We start from the raw sequence: 23,151 nt of genomic DNA on the forward strand, positions 1-23,151 counted from the left end.
ATCAACGAACTCATGAAAAATAAACTAAGAAGGCTTCACTTGTTATAACAGTGTGTCATATGCATTTAATCAATATTTCATATCTTCTGCTGCCCATCTCCATTTTCAGGTTCTCGCTACAGGTTGTCAACATTAATTAGGCTTGTTTTTTAGCTGTTCAAAACTTAAATTACTTGCAAATGTTGTAATGTAATTACATTCAATAAGGGATTTAAAAGGATTAGGTTTTTAATAAGAGGATTCAATACGGGATTGGGATTCACTAAAATGGCATCAAACCCAGCCCTAATTCTTACATGGATAAAAATTAATCTTCAGCACGTTACGGTCAATGATGAATCCCCTTCATTTAACTTCTATATGAAGACGTCATTTAAACATTTTCCGGAAAGAAGGAATCTAATAAAAAGAACATCCATTTTGAATTAAAATGGAAGAAATGTCACTCTATTATGTAGACATGTAAATACTTGAATGTAAATATGACTTTGAAGCTCAACACATGTGCACACACCTTACTTAAATAACATTCAAACAAACTTTCTGAAACAAAGTATTGAGTGTCGCATTCAGGAGATGCTAATGACCCCAGTAAGTGGATAAAACCCATTTTCAACACTACTGCATGCTTTTAGCTATTTTTTGTCCTTAAACTGACAAAGGTCCTTGTGTGCCGCCAGTGTGAGTAAAGAAATATGGTACAAAATCCAAATTGTATTTCTCTTGCTTTTGAAAATATATGCCATTTATGTAATAAAAGTGACGTGGCGAAACTTTCTAGTTGAGTATAGCAAATGCCAAATAAAAAGCTACTCAAAGATGCAGTTTTGTTCAAGCTTGATGTTTTGACATTTGTTGTGCTCCTTGAAAAGTGACAGCCAGTAAGTAAATGGCAGCGCGCTGCACTCTGCTCTTGTCATTGGCAGAGGCAGCAGCGCGTACCAGATAGTGATGGAGCAGGTGAGGATGGGCTCAGTGATGGCAGTGTAGAAGTGCAACACCGTAGTCTTCTTCAGCTGCCGCAGAAAGTGCATCCTCTATTGTGCTTTTTTTTTTTTTTTTTTTTTTTTTTTTTTATTTGTGAGGGAGCTGATGTCCAGCAATACATATGTGAAATACATACGAATTACAGCGCTTTATTTTTCGTAGCCATATGGACGAACGGTTCATGACAACAGCCTGATTTCTGCATTAGTGCCCTGTACAGTACGCTTCGTTCCCTTCCACTAACATCTGCTGTATTCTAAAGTGATAATCCATTTACTGGATTAGTCAAGCAGAATAAAAAAGCTGTCAATGAATCAATTACGAGAGAGGAGAGAGAAAAAATTACACATATGTGCATGCACACACTGGGGCCAAAGCAGAAATGATATTTGTTTATCTGTATCATGTAGACCTGGAATAGGAATGTGCTCCCAGATAACAGCAGTGGGTGTTGAAAGACCAAAACGGGAGATTAGCGGCTGAATGCTCTCTGCTATCTGCTCCTCTATGAATTATCACAACCTGTGCGGACGAATGTGAAACAGAGAGAGGGTCTAATTAGCTTTGTAGGGAATCATTAGCAGTGTGTTCTCTGCTTGCCCCGGTTGGCTGAGTGGGAACTGCATGAAGCATGGAGTCTTCCCCCGAGTAATCACTGGTCTCTCTCCCCCCACCTGTCCTCCACCTCTCCCCATCTCTCCCTGGGTAATTTGGCTCTAATTAAGACTTTGCACCACCAGGAGAGGAGGAGGAAGGTGTTGACCCTGCTTTCAGTTTGGGTGGTTGGAGGTGTAAATAACTAGAGGAATAGAAGGCCACTGAGATGTGAAAGAAGCCTTGGGAAAGTCCAGCCATCTTTATTTACATTTAAAATAAAAAAAACAGAAGTTGAGCCAAAAGTGCTTTACAACCCAGGCCGATGGTTTGAAATCTGCCTCGGTATAGATAGACAACCAGAGTGCGAACTACTGCGAGCTCGGCTCCCCTTAGTAAGACATGGGCTCCCCTGAAAACGTGATTTGTGAAATTTTGGGTGGGGAGGGTCTCTAAAAATACTGACAATGCGTCACTTTGACGTGCAATTTCAGTTTTGTGTAAATGTGTAAAATTGCAAAAAAATCATTCATTCATGCATGATGGCGATTTAAACCTAATTCACTTCAATAGAGATAACTGTAGATGCTATTCGTGTCATGAGCATCAAGGCGTGGCGACGCTGCGGTGCAAATTCCACTCATGTTTAGTACATGTTAACTCAAAGATTCGTAGGCAAAATATAAACATTGGAGGCCATTGATTGGCACGCGAACTCCTTGAAATCCATTCTGCAGTAAGCATCTTATAACCATTGCAAAAAGAAAACAAGGCAGTTTGCACGACCGATTCACCTGCTGCGAGCCCTGTTAGCACACCTCCCGCCGGGGGGGCCAACGCAAGAAGAAGCTGAAGAAATAACATCCTCTCTGGCTGAAGATGGAGGTGGTAACAGCTCGTCAGAGGCCGGTCACCACCCTAACCCCTCTCGCTCCTCTCTCTCCCGTTAAGTTAGAACAGCCAGCAGTGGAGAGACTGGAAGAGCCCATTACATTGCTGTTTGTTAAGGATGGAAGCTTGGGGTGCGTCGCTTCATTCAACGGAGGAATTGTGGTATTCTTCGGTAGCCTGAGTAACTTTAACCGTTGTTCATGTGGAATCTCAAACACTTTGAGTCTTTGTAAGTCATTTTAAGTTGCAAGCTCCCCCAAAGGCCACGGTATAGTTCGAACACTTACACAACATTACATGATAAGAAAGTACATAACAAACAACAATACAAAATGTAATACAAAACAACTGACATGATAAACACCAAAGGGATTAAAAGGATTTTATGAAATAATATTGATTGCAATCCATATTGTCTTAATGCAGCGAGAACAAACAAGATGATTATTATTGGTGAAGGACACACAGCTTTTTTAAAGCTACATTGTGGAAGAATTTCTCCCATCTAGCGGTGAAATTATATATGACAACCAACTGAATATTACTTTCTAGCCCCTCCCATTCCGAGCGCATTTTAACTCCTCACAATGAACATTTAAGAATGACTCAACTTGATTAATTGATTATCAAAATAGAAAATAGTTGCTAATTAATTCAACAGTTGACAATTAATCGATGAATCTTTGCATCCCTACTTATTTGCCTTTTTAAGGCTCAAATTGTGTTGTATTATTGGATGGACGTTTGAGTAGTCAGACAGCCAAGAATTTAATTTCTTTTTGTGATGTTTCAGGTGTCTATATGAATCCACGTTGGTACTTTAATTACGCCCACCAAGGAGTCTGTTTGTTGGTTCGTTTGTCTGTCTGCAGAATTACAGAAAAAGTACTGACCCAGTTTTCATGAAACTTCGTGGAAGGGTGTCAAGATCACGGGGCGGATACACAAATAATTTTTCACTTTCGCTAACATTGCGAAGTGACATTTGTGCTGCATTCAAGTGGTGTCACACAGGGTGAAAAGAGGAACTCCAGCAATGTGCAGTACAACAAAAATATGGTGTTTTTTGAAAATGAAACCATGTAATACATGTAAAACAATTATGAACCTGAAAATGAGCACTAATATAATATGAGCACTTTAGTTTGACTCTCTGCGGTCTGTATGTGAAGAATCACACAGATGTTTGTACAGATGAACCTGCTCCGCCAGTCTCTCAACTGAACTGAAAGTTCTAGTTACAAAAATTCAGAGGTGCATGACCACGCGCCACGACAGCTTGCGGAGCCTTTGCGCTGGAAACAACAGCCGTGGTGACGTCATTTTATGGCTCGCGAACACCGCGGCTGACATAAACCTCGCTTAAGAGGCTTTGTCTGACGCCTCTTTCTCTCTCACAGATTTATTTACATCGAAGTCCTGCCCCTAGTCTGGCTATCACCAGACCAAGCTCAATCTCTTAAGATTGAACATTAGTCTGGGGAGTCTGCTCTGTATTTTCTGCTGCACAAGAGGCGTGATCAACGGGCGTAGTTCAAATGACTCCGTACGCAATTGGAATTGGACAGTCCTTCAACCAATCAGACCAACGATCCGGGTGACGTAGCAGCGACAGCGGCATCAACGGGTCGCTGCGCTTCGGTGGCCGCCATGTTGAATGTAAACGAGAAGCTGCTTGGTCTACAGCGCACCAGGTGGATAAGCCAGTTTCTGATTGGTCCCCGCAAAATTGTAAACGGAAGCAGGATAGACAAACGTACAGGTTTTCAGCCTGAGCTGCAGGGCGGAATCAAATCGCCGGTAGATAGCGCTGGGGTTACCCGGTCTATCCCGCCCCACTTCTTCCTGCGCACCAGTTTGTATTGAAGTTACACACACTTGTCTTTTGTTGACACAGCTTCAGGCTTGGTTTTATGCAATGCATCTCTAATAAGCCCTAATAAGACACAGCATATCCCTTCATATCAACCTATATTTTCTCCCAATTATTCTCTCTCTGCCGCGACCCTCTAAATCACGTCTACAGTTCTGTTCTGTTAGCTCTTCACATTGACCCCTTTCCTCCTTCCCCCAGGAGGTATATTTGCTCCGTCAGGGTCAAAGGTCGCCGAGGCAATCAAACGCTGCACGAGCACACGCGCGCGCGCACACACACACACACACACACACACACACACACACACAAACGGCGGCAGCAGCCGCTTGACTGACATTCTAATTACCCAGTGTAAGAGAAGCAAACCCCTCCGCTGTACTGCAGTTAACAGGATCAGAAGGCCACTTTTCCTCCTCCCCTCCCCACTCCCCCTTTTATGCATATTTTTTATCATGAGTGTGTTTGTTTATGGGTGTGTGTGTGTTGTATAGAGAGAGGTAGATTGGTCCTAAGATGGTGGCTGATACATGAAAAGGTCAAGTGAATGACTCCGGGTCTGCGTCTATAGATAAAGTAGAGAAGGAAAGAAGAAAAAGGGAATTGCTTTTAGTCACCCAGGGAATAAACCTTGTGTGTTGAGGTTAACTAGGATTACTGTGTGTGTGTGTGTGTGTGTGTGTGTGTGTGTGTGTGTGTGTGTGTGTGTGTGAGTGTGAGAGACAGAAGAAAAATGCTTTCTTTAATTTAAAGCTCTCGGTTCAGAGTAATTCAGTGTGTACGTCAAGGTTAGATGTCGGAGTTGACGTCCCACTCAGGTTATCCGCACAGACTTTCAGCCAGGATAAAAATCACTTTGACCACAATAACACTTGTGGTGTGTTTTTGTATTTTCAGGAAATCCAGTTTACTTCTGTAGAAGCCGATAGAGAGAGCAGGGGATCAGGTGTTTGAGCAGCTGCGGTGAAGTGAGGTTCTCGAAGAGGAGATAAAAAGAGAAGGATGTGTCAGCTGGCCCTTTCCACTGACCTCCACACATTACATTTCAAAGAGAGGTTGATAAATGCTGCCTACTGTATGTGGTGACTTCCACTCAAACACATCATCAGCCCTGTAACTTTGATCCTGTGGCCCTGACCAAAATAGAAAATCAACCAACACTTGTTTTTTTTTATAACCAGCAAGGGGGGGTTATTACTCACAAAGCAATTATTAGTCTTAACCCTTGTGATGTCTTCCCGTCAAAATGGACCCGGTCTGTTTTATAAAGCATAGTAAGTAGGGGTGGGAATCACCAGAGGCCTCACGATACCATATCATCACGATACTTATGTATCGTGATACTTACGAAACGATATTATTGTGATTTTAAACATATTGCAATATTCTGCGATATATTGCAATGTATTAACTTCTCCAATTTCAAAATTTTGTCCCCAAAGGAAAATTCTGTCAACATCTGTTTTATCGACATTAATAATATTTAAAACCAAACTTAAAGTGTGGCTTAAAACAAACCAGTCTTGTAATCATTACATGACTATTTTACTTTTGCCTGTACTCTTTTTTTTTTTTTTTTTTTTTTTAGATTTGTATGCTATAATTTATGTATTTCTGCAATTTGTCTAGGGACTGCGGATGTAAATTAGCCCTGTGGCTATAATCCGGCGTCTTTACGTCTGTTTTTGTTGTTTCAATGCAGATGTTCATTAATGTGCATTGTCCCTATCAAATAAAGGATTAAATTAAATTAATTCTAAAAAGATACATTTCTCTGTTTGTTCATCTCACTTCAATTTCATTGCTGCAAAATGGGATTGTCAAGCAGACAGACTGACCAACACATATGTCATAAAATATCGATACTTGGCGTCTGTGTATCGATACAGTATTGCCACGAAAAATATTGCGATACTATGCTGTATCGATTTTTTTTCCCCCACCCCTAATAGTAAGTAGAATTTATCACCCAATTCTTCTGAGTTACATCTTCTTAGCCAACTTATTCCCACTAGTTTTACACTCATTTTTGGAATTCATGGTCATAAACATAATTCATATTAGGTTATACCTGATTTTGTTTTTAGATAAATTGTATTGATTTTTGGCCACTAGGGGGCAAAACGGCTTTAACGCAATCAAACAGACCCACAAATCTGATATATTATCACCTCTTAAAGTTGTTTAGGCTAATGTGCTAGCAAATGATTGGCCATTTACACATCCAACAGACACAGAGACACTGGCTCTTTACCTTTTAAGATGTTCAACTTTCTTTATTGGCAAGTTGCTAACTTTGTCTGTCTGCCATTTGGTGCTGAGCCGGTAGTGAACAGAGAGTTTATTGGAACTTGTTTGCTGAAACAACAGCTGGAGAAATTGTTATCTGATCCTTACAGTAAATATGGGAGCCAAATAGCCAGCACAAGCAGCTAAACTAGGCAAAAGATGTCCATAGGAATGTAGACTTGGATGAGAAATGTGATAACACATATACAGTGTGTGTATATATATATATATATATATATATATATATATATATATATATATATATATATATATATATATATATATATATCTCTCTGTCATGCCAAAAAGTTAAACAAAATACAGATCTTTAATAAGAATTTAGCTGAGACAGATGGTTTTTTTTATCATTTGTCTTCCTTGGTATTTATTCCCTTCATTGTAAAAAAAAAAACTTCATAGTAAGAAAATAAGTTAAGAATAAAGTCGTTCATCCTTTCATGACACAATCTTTGGATAAGCATGACTTTAATCATACAAACAACCTTTGATATATAACCTTTCACATGAAATTAGTTTTTTTAAACTGCGTCAATCGCCTTTTATACCTTTTTAACACATTTGGCTTTTTCATACAAAACCAATAACACTACTCATAACACTACTGTAAAGCTCTAGCTCTCAGCCCAGTTGTGTCCGCTGAATGCTGAAGACAGGTAATGACTTGTGTTGTTGGTTAATGTCGGGAGAGCTCAGCTTTGGTCTGGTTCGACAGACAGACGGTGACGCCTAATCTGTTGGCTCCAGATACATTTGAGTGGTCCCTCAACATATGATGCCAGGGGTGTCACTGATGACCCTGCATATGGTCAAGCACATCTACTGTACATGCACTTAGACACGCTAACATCAATATAGACTCCGAGAAGCACACACAGAAGAGACGTATACTGTACACTCCTCCCTGTCCCTGATGAACGAGAGCTTTATGTCAAGCAAGACTCCTTTTTTCGTAAGATGTAAAGCCTTGGACGCACCTCCGCCTTTACAACCGCTCCAGAGTTTATACTGTAACACACCACAGTACATCGACTTGTGAAGCCATTAGACTGGCTCTGTATGTCTGTGTGAGCGGAGAGAGCCCACAGCTGGCTGTGTAACATCTTTATTGGTCCCAGTGGAAACAGTGGTTATGGCCACTCCAACTCAATTATCGCATCTTATCTAGTGTCCCCAGTGAAACAGTGATGAATATTCATATAAACCAGCGAACAGTTGGTGTGTGTGTGTGTGTGTGTGTGTGTGTGTGTGTGTGTGTGTGTGTGTGTGTGTGTGTGTGTGTGTGTGTGTGTGTGTGTGTGTGTGTGTGTGTGTGTGTGTGTGTGTGTGTGCGCGCGCTACTCAAGATTTAGGGCCTTGTTGTACTCTTTACTTGAGTATTTCCATGTTATGTCACTTCATGCTTCTACTCTATTACATTTCAGAGGGAAATATTGTATTGGCGCATGTAGTTACTTTTCAGAAAGAGATTTTACGTTAAAGAATGTAATAAACTTACTTTATCATTTTAAAAACATAATCTTTACTATTGCTCCTTAGAGTGATCTTTACAGTCCGAGGCTCAAAGAGGTAAAATTATAATATATAAAATATAAAACAGATGAGAGAAAAAAAGAAAACAGTTTGAGCACCTGAACTTTCTTTTTTCTTTTTCTTTTTATTTCCTATTAATGTTCTTCCGACCCCTCAGATTTATCTGGTGACCCTTTGGAGTGGCCTGACCCCTAGGTTGGGAACTTTTGGACTAAAGTAACTGTATATAAAGTAGTTAAAGTAGCTTCACCTGGAGCAGCAACAACAGTAACATGCTTTGACTTTTGCATTTTGCTCGTAATACTTAAATAAAAGACTTTAACTTGTAACAACTTGAGTATTTTTACATTGTTATATTGGAACTTTAAAAAATAAACCATTTGTGTGTTGACGGAGTAAGTTACCTCCACATCTTTACCCACACATCACTTTTAGGTTGTTTTTTTCAACATATTGACTTTAACAGGCTCAAATGAGGGTTTTTTTTACCAAATGGCCGCAGCAGCTGTTTGTTTCTTATCTGTGTGAGAATATGTGTTTCCAGTCTTCTGGGAAGATGCTTGCTCAGCAGCATTATTTCTCTCCTGCAGTGTTTACAGGCTGACTAGTCTATTAGAAGAACCTGTTTGAATCACGTCGCCCTACAAGATGAGAGAACTGTTAATTCCCAGACTGTAAGTAACTGCACTCTGCTGTAGAGGTTTGCTGGTTTGAATTCACAGGGTTTGATCATACCTCACCCTGGTAATAAGGTGCATTCACTTCTACAAAGAGGCATCCTCGCAATACAGATTGCTGCTTTTAATGACTCCCTCATACCCTCTCAGGGTCTTAAATAATGATCTCACTCGCTGAGGTTTACAGCCCACAGCTCACAACTCACACAGCACGTCGTTATATCACCTACTGTGTGATAAGTGGGGTATTGACTCGGCAAAATGAACCCTCTTGTTTTAGTGATGGCCAAGTGATATCAGCACCACTTCATCCCTGTTTGTTCGACAAAGACAATAATTCACTCGGAGGACCGCACCAGAAAACTGTAGATCTTAAAGGATAAAGCTTATTTTTGTAGTTGTTGACATCACGACATCAGTCATGATAACTTCGTAGCTTACTCACCAAAAATGGTATCTAGCACTGCACATATAACGTTAGCCAAGAGTGTCTGTTATAGCAGTGGGAAATTAACCATCGAAATTCATGCTAACTTCTGAAACAATGCTTCTTTAATGTCACGAAGTTCACTAAAGCGGAACTCAAATTTGTAGCTAGCAGAGTTTGCAAGCGTTAGTTAGCTAATTAGCTAACACAAACTAGCTGTAGCTGTAGTTGGCTAATTAGCTAAGTCAAACTAGTAACTGTAGTTAGCTGTTGGTTGAAAACACCATCTTGAGATGACTTTTCAATGTTTTTAGCTGACTCATTTTAAAACGATAATCTTGTGAAGAGGTATTACATATTCTTGAAGCCTACATGCATGATACAGCATGTCTTTAATATCTACTAAAAGAGTGGGCTAAAGTTAACATGTCTTGGCAAAAAGTCAGCATTTTCACCCTCAATGATCCATGTGGCCCTAGTTAGCCTTACTTAACCTTATTATAGCATTATAAATATAAATGGAATTGGTTCTGTTATTTGTTCTGTTTGGATATTTACTAGAAAAACATACTTGGACAAGCAACACAGAGGTTAGATTTATGTTTAATTGACTTAAGATGAGTTATGCAAACATAAGTCTCTTGGGTAGCAATGTTGGCTGAAGTTGCTTCAGTGTAAACTTTGACCCAATAAAGAGCAGGATCTGCTAACAGCTGAAACTCTAAAATAGCCTAGCTAGCTGATAGACTTTGGAAGTAACGTTAAATTTCTACTGAAGGTAGTAAGCTAGTTGCTGGACATGCTAATGTATACAGCTTACATTAGAGCAGATTAACACATTAATCCATTTATAATTTTGTTTTTGTGTTTTTGGATGTGGAAAACGCTTAACAAAAGACACCACTTAACTAAACTATTGAGGATTCAATGTAAGTCGTGTTTCCATCTGGGACCAGAGGTATGGGCATGGTAATGTCCTTTTGTCAATGTAGTGTAAGGTGCTGTGTATTGTTTGTCTGTGATGAGAAAATGTGAGCTGGCTCCAGGCTGCCAGGTGTGTCAGGAAGCTCCCAGCACCCTCCATCTCTAACAAATTACTCAAGACCACATCTCCCTCTTCCTTCCACATCCTCTGCAGTGTTAAATCTGTTCAGTCACAAGCAACACCGGTGAAAAAAGAAGGCTAAATCCACTTTGTGTCCAGATGAAATGAGAGTGAAGGTTTTGTCTGTGTGTTTTGAGGCAGATTGTCTGATTTGCAGAGACATCAATCTCTATCATGTCTGGTTTATGTGATCCTCTCTCCCTCGTACTCACCCTTTCTCTCTCTCTCTCCCGCCACTTGTGTCGCCATCTGTTCTCGATTAATGTGAGTTACGAGCAGTAATCGAAGCATCTGTTCATCCGGTGTGCATCCTTTGCTCTGACACACCAACGTATAGCACCTCTCTCGCTATATCTCTCACTCTCTCCTTCATTTTGTTTGCCATTATGTCTCACTAATACACACACTCCTTCAACAGCTTCAATCTTTTTTTAGCCGTTACGTTGGGCCCTCCAGAATGAACTATCTCAACATCTATTGGATGGATTGCCTTGAAATTTTGTGAACAAAATAATGTCCAACAGAGGAATAATCTTACTGACTTTGGTTATCCTTTGACTTTTCGTCTAGCGCCATAAATGAGGTGTCACCACATACTTTCATGGAATGCCATTTGGATCATAGGATGAATTGTCATAACTTTGTGTATATGCTAGTGGCTGTGTCTTAAGCCGGCCAAAAAGCATTGACTTGTCAAAGTGGCAAACCACTAAGAATCGGCATTTGGCACTTCAAAAAGAGTGACACACCACCGGTCAGTGATAAAAGTGGTATCTGCCAGTAAAATAGCAATATTCTGTGTATAATTTGCAGACAGCATTGGCATAATCAACAGTAGCATATCAATAAGAATGGGTGAATACGGTGAAATATATATGACAGTGGAACATGAGCAATAAGCCGGTAGATTTGGCAGCAGTTTACCAAAAAAACGGCCAGGCAATTTTATTATAAAGCACATTTCAGCAACAAGGCATTTCAAAGTGCTTTTCATTAAACATTAAAGGGCAGTTTAAAATAATTAAAATCATTCATCAAAGAGAATAGAAAACAAAAATGAGCAAAGACAATAAAATACAAGAATAAAAGCTACAGCAGAAAGGAACAATTATTTGATTAAAATAAATGAAAAAGTCAGCCTTGATTTAAAAGAACTGAGAGTTGCAGCGGACCTGCAGTTTTTGGGGAGTTTGTTCCAGATATGTGGTAAACTCCACGTTTAGTTTTGACTCTGCAAACCTGACCCAGTCAACCTGAGAGGTCTGGATGGTTCATTATGTAGCACAAGATCAGACGCTTGTAAAAGGCGATACGATTTTTGATTGTATCAGGAGGTCTTAGGATATGACAGAACTGGGGCCACGATATAAAATCCCAAGTTGCACACAATTTCACAATCTCAAGACAGTTGTATGATGCCACATGGGAAAAAAATATAGATTATACTGAAGGTTAAGACATTCTCTCTGACCACTGACGGACGGACATCAGGGCACTATATTGCTTGGTTCAAACTAATTATATTTTAGTTGACCGACCTACAGCTCTAGTGTACAGTGAGTTTTTAGAGTTGTTTCTCTGAAAACAGCGCTATGAACGCAGACCCTTAGTTTAGTAGCCCCAAGAGATGCCAGGGTGATAATAAATGAGTAGGGCTGGTTTCCAAATTCAATACTTTTTCGGCACCGACCGAATTGCCTCAAAAGTATCGAGTATCGAAAAATGTCTCGTCATTCAAAACCCAATTTCAATACCTAAGGAGTAAATCTCATCAGCATCAGTGAGCTAATCAGCATGCAGCATGCTCCTACAAAGATCTAATAATGCTGCTGATTGGCTGTCTAACATTACTTGTCGTAGAGACACGCAGGAAAAAACTCTACGTTACATAGAGACGGGGCTCACGTAGTAGGAGCTGAAAAACAAATGAAAAGATTTGTGCCGTAATGTGTAATGTTGTAATTTACTTTTTGTGTAATTAAATTGGTATTGCTTAGGAACCGGTATCGAAGTCACGATATTGGTATTGGAATTGGTACGGGTATTGAAAATCGTTATACGAGACCCAGCCCTATATATGAACACAACAATAAATACATAAAAATATACTGTAAGTACTGTAGGTGCAAACACACTCACACCAGGATTATTCTTGTCCCTTTTATTGATCCCTTCACTTTAACTGACACAGACCTGTCAGCTAATGTTAAGAAGGCTGTCTAAATGTGTGTGTGTGTGTGTGTGTGTGTGTGTGTGTGTGTGTGTGTGTGTGTGTGTGTGTGTGTGTGTGTGTGTGTGTGTGTGTGTGTGTGTGTGCGCTTGTGTGAAATACCTGCAAACCAGATGAGCCAGCAGACACTACCAGAGCAGTTTGTGAAGAGACTCTGTAATCTGACAAGATATGTTTGAGATGCTCCAGAACAACTGCTGAGAGACAGACGGGCACAATAAAAAATGAGACAGAAAGTGTGTTTGTGTGAGAGAGAGAGAGAGAGAGAGAGAGAGAGAGAGAGAGAGAGAGAGAGAGAGAGAGAGAGGAGACTGTCTGGACTGTATACCCCCTGTATGTGCTTAGAAGGCAGCGTAGCAAGACTGAGCTAATAGACAGGATGTGTGTGAGCGGGAGGGTGGTGGTGGTGGAAGCAGACTCTTCCTGCTGTCACTTTCTGTCTGGCTCTGGCATGTTTACACCCTTGATGGGGGTAAAAAGCTCTGACAAACACACACTCGCACACACACTCTCAATCTTACCCATTGTGCTGTACATTCATGCAGAGATAATACCCATCTTGCTATGATTAGAACTTTTCCTCCTCTGATATAATCACTCTCATCTGACTGAAATTATCCTCCCAGAAGCTTCCCTCCCAATCAAAAGTAGTCAAGAATAGGACATGAATGCCTAAATCAGAAACACTGCATCCTCCACACAGCAGCCAAATCAGTGTGAAGGCGACAGCTTTTTTTTGGTGGCGGTGTTAAGTAGAGGTAGGCAGACAGGTGGGGCGTCCATATGTCCAGCCCTGCCGCTCTCCCCTCTGGCCTGGACGGGGGTCAGAGGGCAGGCTGCTGTCTCTCTCTCCTCAGCGTGGACACTTGGCATCAGAGTCAGGAGCTAAAACTGAGCAGCCGTCCTGTATTCCAGCCATTGTTGACTGGTATATTTGCTACTGCTTTAAAATGGTTTTCTCCATGTCAAATAGAAGGGGAGGTGGCTTCATTTAAAGGTGTTGGGGAGTAATAATAATTTGCACTTGATATAGCACCTTTTACAGACAAAGTCACAAAGTGCTTCACACAAAAATAAAGGTGCCCTGCCATACAAAACCGTTTTTACTTGCATTTTTTTGAAATATGTTAGGTCCATATGTGTTTGTGTTATGTTGTGAATGTGAAAATGAACTGCTACCTCCTCTGTCAGCTCTAGCCACTGGACAGAAATAAGCAGAGAAATCAGACCAATTACAAAAGCTGGTCAGTCTGGCATCATGTTGCCTGAGCTCATTACTATTCATTAGCTCGCCCAGTTGGGCTGGGTAAAGGATTCTGATAGGCAGGCTCTCATTGGCTAGCTGTTAGCCAGTCAGAGTCAAACAGCTTAGCTTGTTTAATATTAATGAGAACTAGCACAAATCGAGCTGAGTCTTCCTGCAGGCTTTCTATACCACGCTAGAATGAAGGTAACCAAGGCATTTTTTCCACAATAAAATGTTACAGAGTCCGTGGTAGAACTTCAGACATTATCACAAAGTCATGAGATACGTGTGGCAGGGCACCTTTTAAAATACAGTAGGATCCAAAACAGAAAATAAGCAAGCAAAAATAAATAATACCAAGGAAGGTAAAAGATTAAAAGACTAAAACCCAAAGTTACAAACATGAGACAAAAGTTTTAACAAGTATGCCTTCAGCTGCTTTTTAAAAGCATCAACCGAGACTGCAGAACGTTTTAAAACGAGTGCGTGGGACCACCGGTAATCCCTGGTTAGAAGACCTGAGGGACCTGTTAGTAGTGTACGGATGGAGTGCTAGTGCATGTGTGACATTTTTTTTTGTATAAATCCTCTAGTGTCTCCAGAGGAAGCTATGTGAAGTCTTACAAAATGTTCTCAAGTGATTAGGGCTGCAGCTAACGATTATTTTCATTTTTGATTAACGACAATTATTTCCTGGTTTAATGGAGTTTTGTTGTTGTTAAAATGTCAGAAAAATGTCAATCAGTGTTTCCCAAAGCCCAAGATGACGTCCTCAAATGTCTTGTTTTGTCCACATCAAAGATATTCAGTTTACTGTCACAGAGGAGGGAAGAAACGAGAAAATATTCACATTTAACAAGCTGGAATCAGAGAATTTTTACTATTTTCATAAAAAAATGACTCAAACCGATTGAATCGATTAATCTTTGCTGCTCTACAAGTGATGTTTTACTTGAGTGGAGTGTTTAGTGACGTATTTAATGCCTTAACACAAAACATGACCATCTCTTTTTTACCTCAATTTCAGGCATCTAACTGGAAAAAAAATCTCAGAAAATAGTGACAAATAATCATCACAATTTTGTAAAGCCCTTCAAATGTCTCCAACAGCCTGACAGAATCAGCTACTGTTACTGCAGCACAAAGTAAATTGTAAGCTACTTTAAGCCATACTGGAGGTAACTTGGTGCCAAATACCATCTTTTCAATCTGATATGCGAGTATTCTGTGTGAACCAACTTTTAACTTGTATTGACGACAGCCAGCAAAAATAGATGCAAGTTAATCGAGGAAAAAAAAATGCAAATTGAGCAAACGGGCAGAAAAAAAAACTGACCATACGGTCAATAAAAGAATCTGATTATATTACCACTGTAGCTGTGACAGATTTCAGTGTTTGAAGGGATATGACCCCAGCTGTAATTACCAACCATTTATCCCACTTTGTGTCAATCAACAGTGAAATGACACCGTGTCCTGTTCACATTCTGCTCCCAACACCAACACAGCCGCTAACGGCTTAATGCATTCGATTAGTTGTGACCCCCCTCAGACAGCTTCGTTTCAATGAAGCTGTCTGAAGACGCGGGGAAGGACAAAGACAGCGGCGAGTGCAGAAAGTGGCAGCCGGGACAGGAGCTGCCATGTAATCTAATTCCTCTCTTCTTTGTCTTCATTCATTCTCTGTCATGACAGATTATGTTTAAATGGGAGGAGAGAGGGATAGGATGATGAATGAGAGAGGAAAAAAAGGAGAGGAATGAAGGGGAAAAGAGAGAGAGGTAGACAGGACAATTAAGTTACAGTCTGGTCGGCAGTGAGAGAAGAGGGGAGCGGTGTTTGTGTGTCCTCCGCATGAATCTCATGTCATGATTCATTGTCTCTAATGTTGCTGTGAAATGCAGGACGAGTCCTACCAAAGTGTGAGCTGTTTGTGTGTGTACATGTGAAGGAAACAGTGGGTACGTCCCATGTCCTTAAATTGCGTTCACGTTTCCTTTCCTTGCTTCCCTTGAGGAAATCATGCGAGGAGAGAGGAAATGAGGAAATGTTTTTTTAAGAGGGATGAGACGTCCTTTCCTCTGAAGTGTCACGTGAATTTGTCAGCTGTGTGGGCCCCTTTCTATAGCATCAAATAACTAATAAAAACCAAACCTATCAAAAACAACAATCGTCAGCCGGATAAAAACAACCTAAAATGACGGAAATTTGCACATTTGCAAATTTGATGAACATGTACAGCAGTACACGTAAAAAAGGGCCAGATTGTAGCCCAAAGGCTTATTTCCATCTGTAGTCCATTTGGCAGGCAAATTACAATAAAAAGGACACAACTTTATACTACTACTTTAAACTGGATGCGTTGGGAAACAGGGATCCAGTGGAGGTTCTGAAGGATGTAGAAAGGTTGTAGAAATGTGGGTGGGGGGTTTGTTTATTGTAGAGAAGAGAGTCCTGGGGTTGTTGGAGCCGGAGTGTATGCGCTGTGAGCGGTAGTAGGACCGGGCTGTGTTTTTGTATTGGTGAAGGTAGTCTGCGTATGCGTGGAGGAGAACTGTTAAACCGGTTTTATTGTAGAGACTTTCCAGCGGATGTTTGTGGGACTTCATCTGGTGAAGTTCAGGAGTGCACCAGAGTGTGTGAAGGAGACAGGTTTTAGTAATGATGGGAGCCAGCAGGTCGAGAAATATCTCAACTTTTGAATTCATTGAAATTCAGCACAGACATTCATGGTCCTCAGAGAGGACGAATCCAAACTACTTTGGTGATCCGCTGACTTTTCCTCTAGCACCACTGTCAAGTTGTGTATGGTTCACACTTCAGCTCTTTGCCCAAACTTGAATAAGGCCTCTTTAAGGACTGAAGGACGCAAGGGACAACTCAATTTTCTTCTGACTTCTTTTATTTAATTCCAGTTAGTCAGTTAGTTGGTTAATGCTTTTTCACCACCTGCTATCACAAAGGTGCACCAGTATAAATGTTCCCCAGGGAAACACAAGCTAAAGATGGGTTCCACAATGCATGCACTTTTTCGCCCATCCCGCTGGTGTATTATCTTGGAAAGAAGTTGAAAAGGTGAATGCCTTGAATATGAATACCTGTCTTTTGACGCAACAACCACTATAAGGTTGACAATTTTAGTTTTGATCAGGATTTGCATGCTAACGAGCTAGATAGAGAACATACAGTACAGGCCAAAAGTTTGGACACACCTTCTCATTCAATGCGTTTCCTTTTTATTTTCATGACTCTTTACATTGTAGATTCTCACTGAAGACATCAAAACTATGAATGAACACATATGGAATTATGTACTTAACAAAAAAGTGTGAAATAACTGAAAACATGTCTTATATTTTAGATTCTTCAAAGTAGCCACCCTTTGCTTTTTTATTAATAAGGGAAAAACTTCCACTAATTAACCCTGACAAAGCACACCTGTGAAGTGAAAACCATTTCAGGTGACTACCTCATGAAGCTCATTGAGAGAACACCAAGGGTTTGCAGAGTTATCAGAAAAAGCAAAGGGTGGCTACTTTGAAGAATCTAAAATATAAGACATGTTTTCAGTTATTTCACACTTTTTTGTTAAGTACATAATTCCATATGTGTTCATTCATAGTTTTGATGCCTTCAGTGAGAATCTACAATGTAAATAGTCATGAAAATAAAGAAACACATTGATTGAGAAGGTGTGTCCAAACTTTTGGCCTGTACTGTAGTTAACGTAATACCTGGGTAACATCACCGACAACAGGGGTAAAAATACACAGTTGGATCAAAATGTAAAAATTCCAAAAAGCACTGAATATAAAAAGCCTCAATTAAACCCATTCAACCGTTAACGTCTACTTTTTCTCCTTCCTGCAGGCCTACTTTCGTCAGGGGGTTGCCCTGCAGTACCTGGGTCGTCATGCCGACGCCCTTGCAGCGTTCGCCTCCGGCCTCGCCCAGGACCCCAAGAGTCTCCAGCTGCTCGTCGGCATGGTGGAGGCTGCCATGAAATCTCCCCTCAGAGGTAAAGCCGAGTTCACATGCCGCCTTCACTGTCACCTTTTTCCGCTTTGTTCATCTCGTCCTTCTCACAACAACAGATTTATATATTCATACATTTGTTTGTTTGACTCCTCTCCCATAACTTTGTGTTTGAGGAGAGTGAGATGTACAGTGGGCTCTAAGGGAAACTGTAAACTTTCCTTTTGTTCTGCTGTTCACTCGGGGATAAAAGACGCCTCGTGAGGATTCAGATATCACAAAGAAATGGATGCACATTTGAAGTGACAAAGAGGGAGAAAAGAGACGCGTAAAGAAAAGTGAGATGTAGAAAATGAATAAAACGGGTCAGATGAAATGGAAAGAGAAACATGTAGAAGTTGAAATTGAAAACAGTGAGCGAGTGACAGTGTGTCAGGGAGATTGGACTGCTTGAAGTCATGCCATCCACTGCTGCCTGAATCCTCCCAGCACCTGTGTCCACTGCCAGGTGACTCTTCTTCTTTATAATGTGGTGGCAGAACTCCCAGCTACTGCCAAGTAGAAAGACTGGTGTGTAGTGAAGATTTATTGCATAAATAAAGACCATTTATTTTCATCCATTCAGACCAAGTTAATATGCAACTCAATTGTATACAATATCTGCTGTTGGGGGTCCATACTCGGTCTCTCTTTCAGCTAAGGGCTCCCTGGCCTAAATTATGTCAAGGACCCCTGCTTTAAGCAATTATTTAATACATTTCATTTTCATTTCAACATAAAGAAATTATATATATAACTATAAAATAAAATATAAAAATACAAAAGTGCGTAAACACACCAAATGAAAAAGAACGATATCTATACAGTGTTACAAATAGTATAAAAAATACTATCACAGTTAATATTTTCACACAACTTTCCAAAAAGGAGCAGGATGAAGCCGAAGCTTGTCATGTTTCCCACCCTTCATTCAACTTTAACTCATTCCTTTTATACAGTATATCATATTTTTACAACAGGATAACCAATATACACAGCAATACATACCAAACCCTTTTATTTATTTATTCATTTACGTTTTAAGTAAGTCAAATTAGAAACTTTCAACATAATCCCCAGTAACAGAGAGTCAGATAGTGTTGTGGGCGGGACATTAATAAGTCAGACTCAGTGGTGAGAGAAACCGGAGCAGAGGGACAGACACAGAGCTGGAGCCGAGCTAAAGTAGCACGCTTTTTTTATTAATTAATTTTATCGGTTATCGGGCAAATAAAACGCTGATACAGATAATCTGCAAACTGTTAAAAAAAAATATGTCCCGATAATCGTCCAGGTCCGATAATCAGTCTATCCCTACTACATAGTCAGTGTGTTAGCTACAGTAAATGGCGGTCAGCACACACCCCAGTTTGGAGATGCAGCCAGGAGTACCGACACGGAAGCTAAGCTAATGTCCTGCAGATTTTAAACACCTAAAAACATCTCTATCAGTTTAAGTGGACGCTATATTTAGAATATTTTCAGCGCTTCACCTTGCTGTCAGACAGCCCTTTACGACGGAGAACTGAAGCAGTTATCTCTTCTCTCTTCAAAGCCTCCAGACTCCTTTGATAAAAACAGTGATTTTAACTCGCAGAACACGGGAGTTGCTGCTCTATTGCTGCCTCCATCGGTTAGTTAGTTTCTGTCATTGTGTGACTCCGGTGAATCTGAACTTACCTTTTAAAACACGGACCCACTGAGATTTAGAGCCAACACCTAACCTCTATTTTGTTGAAATTTAGGGACACATCAGAAGGTGTTAGTTAATGAGTTTCATGAGGGTCAAAGAAACCGGAAGTTGGTTTAGCAGCAAGTACTAATTAACAGAAGATATGTAGAACGGCAAAAATGAATTGATTAGTCGATTAATTGTCACTAATAAAATAATCGCCATCTATTTTTATAAGCGATCAATCGTCATTTTCTATTAAATAAAAGTGAAAAATCTCTAATTCCAGCTTGTTAAATGTGAATATGTTCTAGTTTCTTCTCTCGTCTGTGACAGTAATCTGAATATCTTTGAGTTGTGGACAAAACAAGACATTTGAGGACATCATCTTGTCTTGGCTAACCTAAACTAACCCTCTGACATGTTATAGACCAAACAAGTCATCTATTAATCAAGAAAACAATCAAGAAATGAATCAACAATTTATTAATTGTTAGTTGCAGCCTTACAGATACTTCTAATGTTGGAGAGAGTATGCTGGAAGTGCTGAACCTTCATTTAGTTAAAAATATTCTAATTTCTGATGATCTATTTCCATATTAAAGAATGTTACAAGCATGCGTAATGTAAAGAGAACGGTGAAAGGTTAGTTTTGCTATTGTGTTTATTATCCTAAATTTGCTTCTTCTGGGACTCTAGATGAAATATTTAGATGGATAGATGAATTCGGTTCTGGTGTCATTCATCTATTCGCCCCTCAGTTCAGAGTGCACTTCAATGTGCAGGTCTCAACAGCGTAAGAAGATGAAGGAAGAGTGCATACAATCAAGAATGGTTTGCAGGCTTGAGTTGGCACGGGATTATGTTTTTGCCCTTCAGCTGTATCCGAATGAGAGCGAGGCTGCTTGGGGATAGTCTTCTGCTTGGCAAGCTACAGCAAATGTCTATGCACGGAGGGGTTTTGAATCTGCTCGCACACTGCAGCACATATCTACTTTTACAATATTTCCCTTTTGAGGAAGAGCGTGCCGAACCAGTCTGTTGAGCACAAGGCCATTGGTAACTGACCAAATTAGTTTTATTAAACAACAATTTTATTGTTGATCAATCTGTTGATTCTTTTTTTTTTATTGATCGATTAGTTGTTTGGTGGGAAATGGTGAAAAATGTGGATCAGCGTTCCCCAAAAGTCCAAGATGACGTCCTCAAATGTCTTGTTTTTGTCCACAACTCAAAAGATATTCAGTTTACTGTCCCAGAGGAGAGAAGAGAGTAGAACAATATTCACATTTAACAAGCTGGAATCAGAGTTGACTTTTTTTCATAAATTAATCGATTATCAAGTTGCCGATTAATACGGTCAGGGTGAGATTTATGTGTGTTTGTGTGTGTGTGTGTGTGTGGGGGGGGGGTATTTTTATCACCAGTGGGGACAAAATGTATGTCCCCACTGGTGATCAAAGTGATCAATACTTCACCAATAGACCATATATTATGTACCTAAAATTAGAAGTATTTTAAACTAAGTAAAGCGCTGTAACGTGATCAGTCTATAGTGCGATAGAACGCTAAAATCCGAGCAGCAGTTGCTGGTTGTATTTAGCCGCTACAGAGCTCCAGGACGCCGGCTACCAGCGGCGGTTGATCAGCCGCCAACAGGTGACTGTGAGCCGGGTACAGGCACCGCCAGATGACGGTCCTTTCAGGAGCCGTGGTAGTGGAGTTTAGCCAGAAAAAGGGAGGGTCATGCTGCGATGACAGTTTAGGCACGACACGGGACTGCGGGGCCACCAACCTTCCGATTGGTGGCCGACCACTCTCCACCCGAGCCACAGCCGCCCCTGTAGCATCAGCCTTTTCTAAAAACAAAATATTCCATCTTTTAAAACAGTATTGGAGTGGCCGGGTTGGCTCAGCGGGTAGAGCAGGCGCACATATACTTTGAGGTTTATGCCTCGACGCAGAGGTCCAGGGTTCGAATCCGAACTATGACGATTTCCTGCATGTCTTCCCCCTCTCTCTCCCCCCTTTCTCACCTAGCTGTCCTATCAAAATAAAGGCGGAAAAGCCCAAAAAACAATCTGTAAACAGTATTGGTATCATTCAACTATTCAATGACATTCACAGCTTTATTGTCCCCTTTTTTGTAGCCGTATGTCTATTTCTGTGTATTTACTTTGAGAACAACAAAAAGCCGGAGTATGTGTATGTGTTCACACTCACGCGGCCTTTAAAGCTGATTCTGATTCTGATGTTATGATCCGCTGCTTGTACTAATGACATACATTGTGTGACAGAGTCCCGTCTGAAATTCACTGTGCAGATCTGAAGCACTGTGGGAGGTTGTTCTGCTGTCCAGGGGGCTGCAACCTCCCAAACTCCATCTCCCGTACGCTTCAAAGCCAGCGAGCCTCAAAGCTAAGATGCCGACTATCAAGTGGTACCAGGAGTTGTCGTGCTTGAGTAAGCAGGAGGAAGGGCAACATGTTGGACCGTGGAGAAGGCCAATATGCAGTCAGCCCAGAGGGGAGCTGCACGGAGGAGGGGAGGGGGGCTCCTCTGGGCTCCTGTGGCTCCTGTTGGCTCTGCTGATGTCTTTTTTATAGCATGATGTGATGTGAGGCATCAGCCAGGCAAGTTGTTAAAAAGTAGAGGCAGTCCTTCCAATTCTTCCCAGGGGATGTTTACCAAGCCTGCCCCCAATACTGTAGGCGTGAGAGGCATTTTACATCGCTTCAATTTTTTAATTTTAGCCCGGTATTTAGTGAGACTACATATAGAAATGAGAGCAGCAGCAGTTCATCTCAAGTGCAGCTGAATATGACCTGATGTCGGGCGGTTGTGGCACATGTTGCGCACGTCTGGAAAGCAAACATGGCTCTTGTTGAACTTGGTAAAATAGAATACAATCTATTAACCCCTTTCACACATGCACTGCAACCCTAATCTTATCTATTTTATCTATCTACTTTACGGCGCTGCGAATCAGGCTCTTTCCATCGAAGCATTGAGCATTTGACTATTCGGAGTCACCCCTAGTGGTCTTGAGACAAAGATTGATCTTGAGTACTTCGACACTGCAAAACACAGTAAAGACGTGAGTTCCGGGTATTTTTAGCGTGAAACAGAAATACAGCAGCAGAGATGGTGAGATCCAGAGGGCTCAGCTCTGTTCTCTCGCTGTAAAGCCCCTCAGGACCAGACATTAGCACTAATTCTCCCTCCAATCGCCCAGAAACGATTTACTGATGTGGCAACAGCTGCATGCTTCGTCTCCATACCAACAAGTGTTGCATTGTGGAATTATTATAAGGTTTTAAAGCATTTCTATTTTGTCAAGTTAAAGATATAATATGAAGAAGTTCCGCATTAAAATGTCTAAAAAAAAAAAAAAAAAAAAAGTCTAGAATATAGAAAAGTAACGCACACTATGGGTTGTAGTGAGGTGCTAATCACTTAAGATGGACTTGAAAATAAGAACAAAATGTATGTATATTTATTCTGCTGATGTTTCAGCCCTCAGGCCTTCTTCAAATCAACAAAAAAAACTTAAAAAAAACATCTAGACTCATGTTATGTACTTAGTTACGTTGTG

General features: G+C 40.6%; 1 protein-coding gene across 1 annotated transcript in view; it reads left to right on the top strand.

The window, feature by feature from the left end:
* ttc28 (tetratricopeptide repeat domain 28) overlaps positions 1-23,151 on the top strand; it is a 171,994-nt gene that overhangs the window by 65,800 nt on the left and 83,043 nt on the right. Inside the window, exon 3 of the mRNA XM_028601462.1 lies at positions 17,741-17,888. Coding sequence (XP_028457263.1) covers positions 17,741-17,888 — 148 coding nt within the window. The remainder of the gene's footprint in view (positions 1-17,740; positions 17,889-23,151) is intronic.

This window comes from Perca flavescens, chromosome 16 (assembly GCF_004354835.1).
Source record: "Perca flavescens isolate YP-PL-M2 chromosome 16, PFLA_1.0, whole genome shotgun sequence".
Taxonomy (NCBI): Eukaryota; Metazoa; Chordata; class Actinopteri; order Perciformes; family Percidae; genus Perca; species Perca flavescens.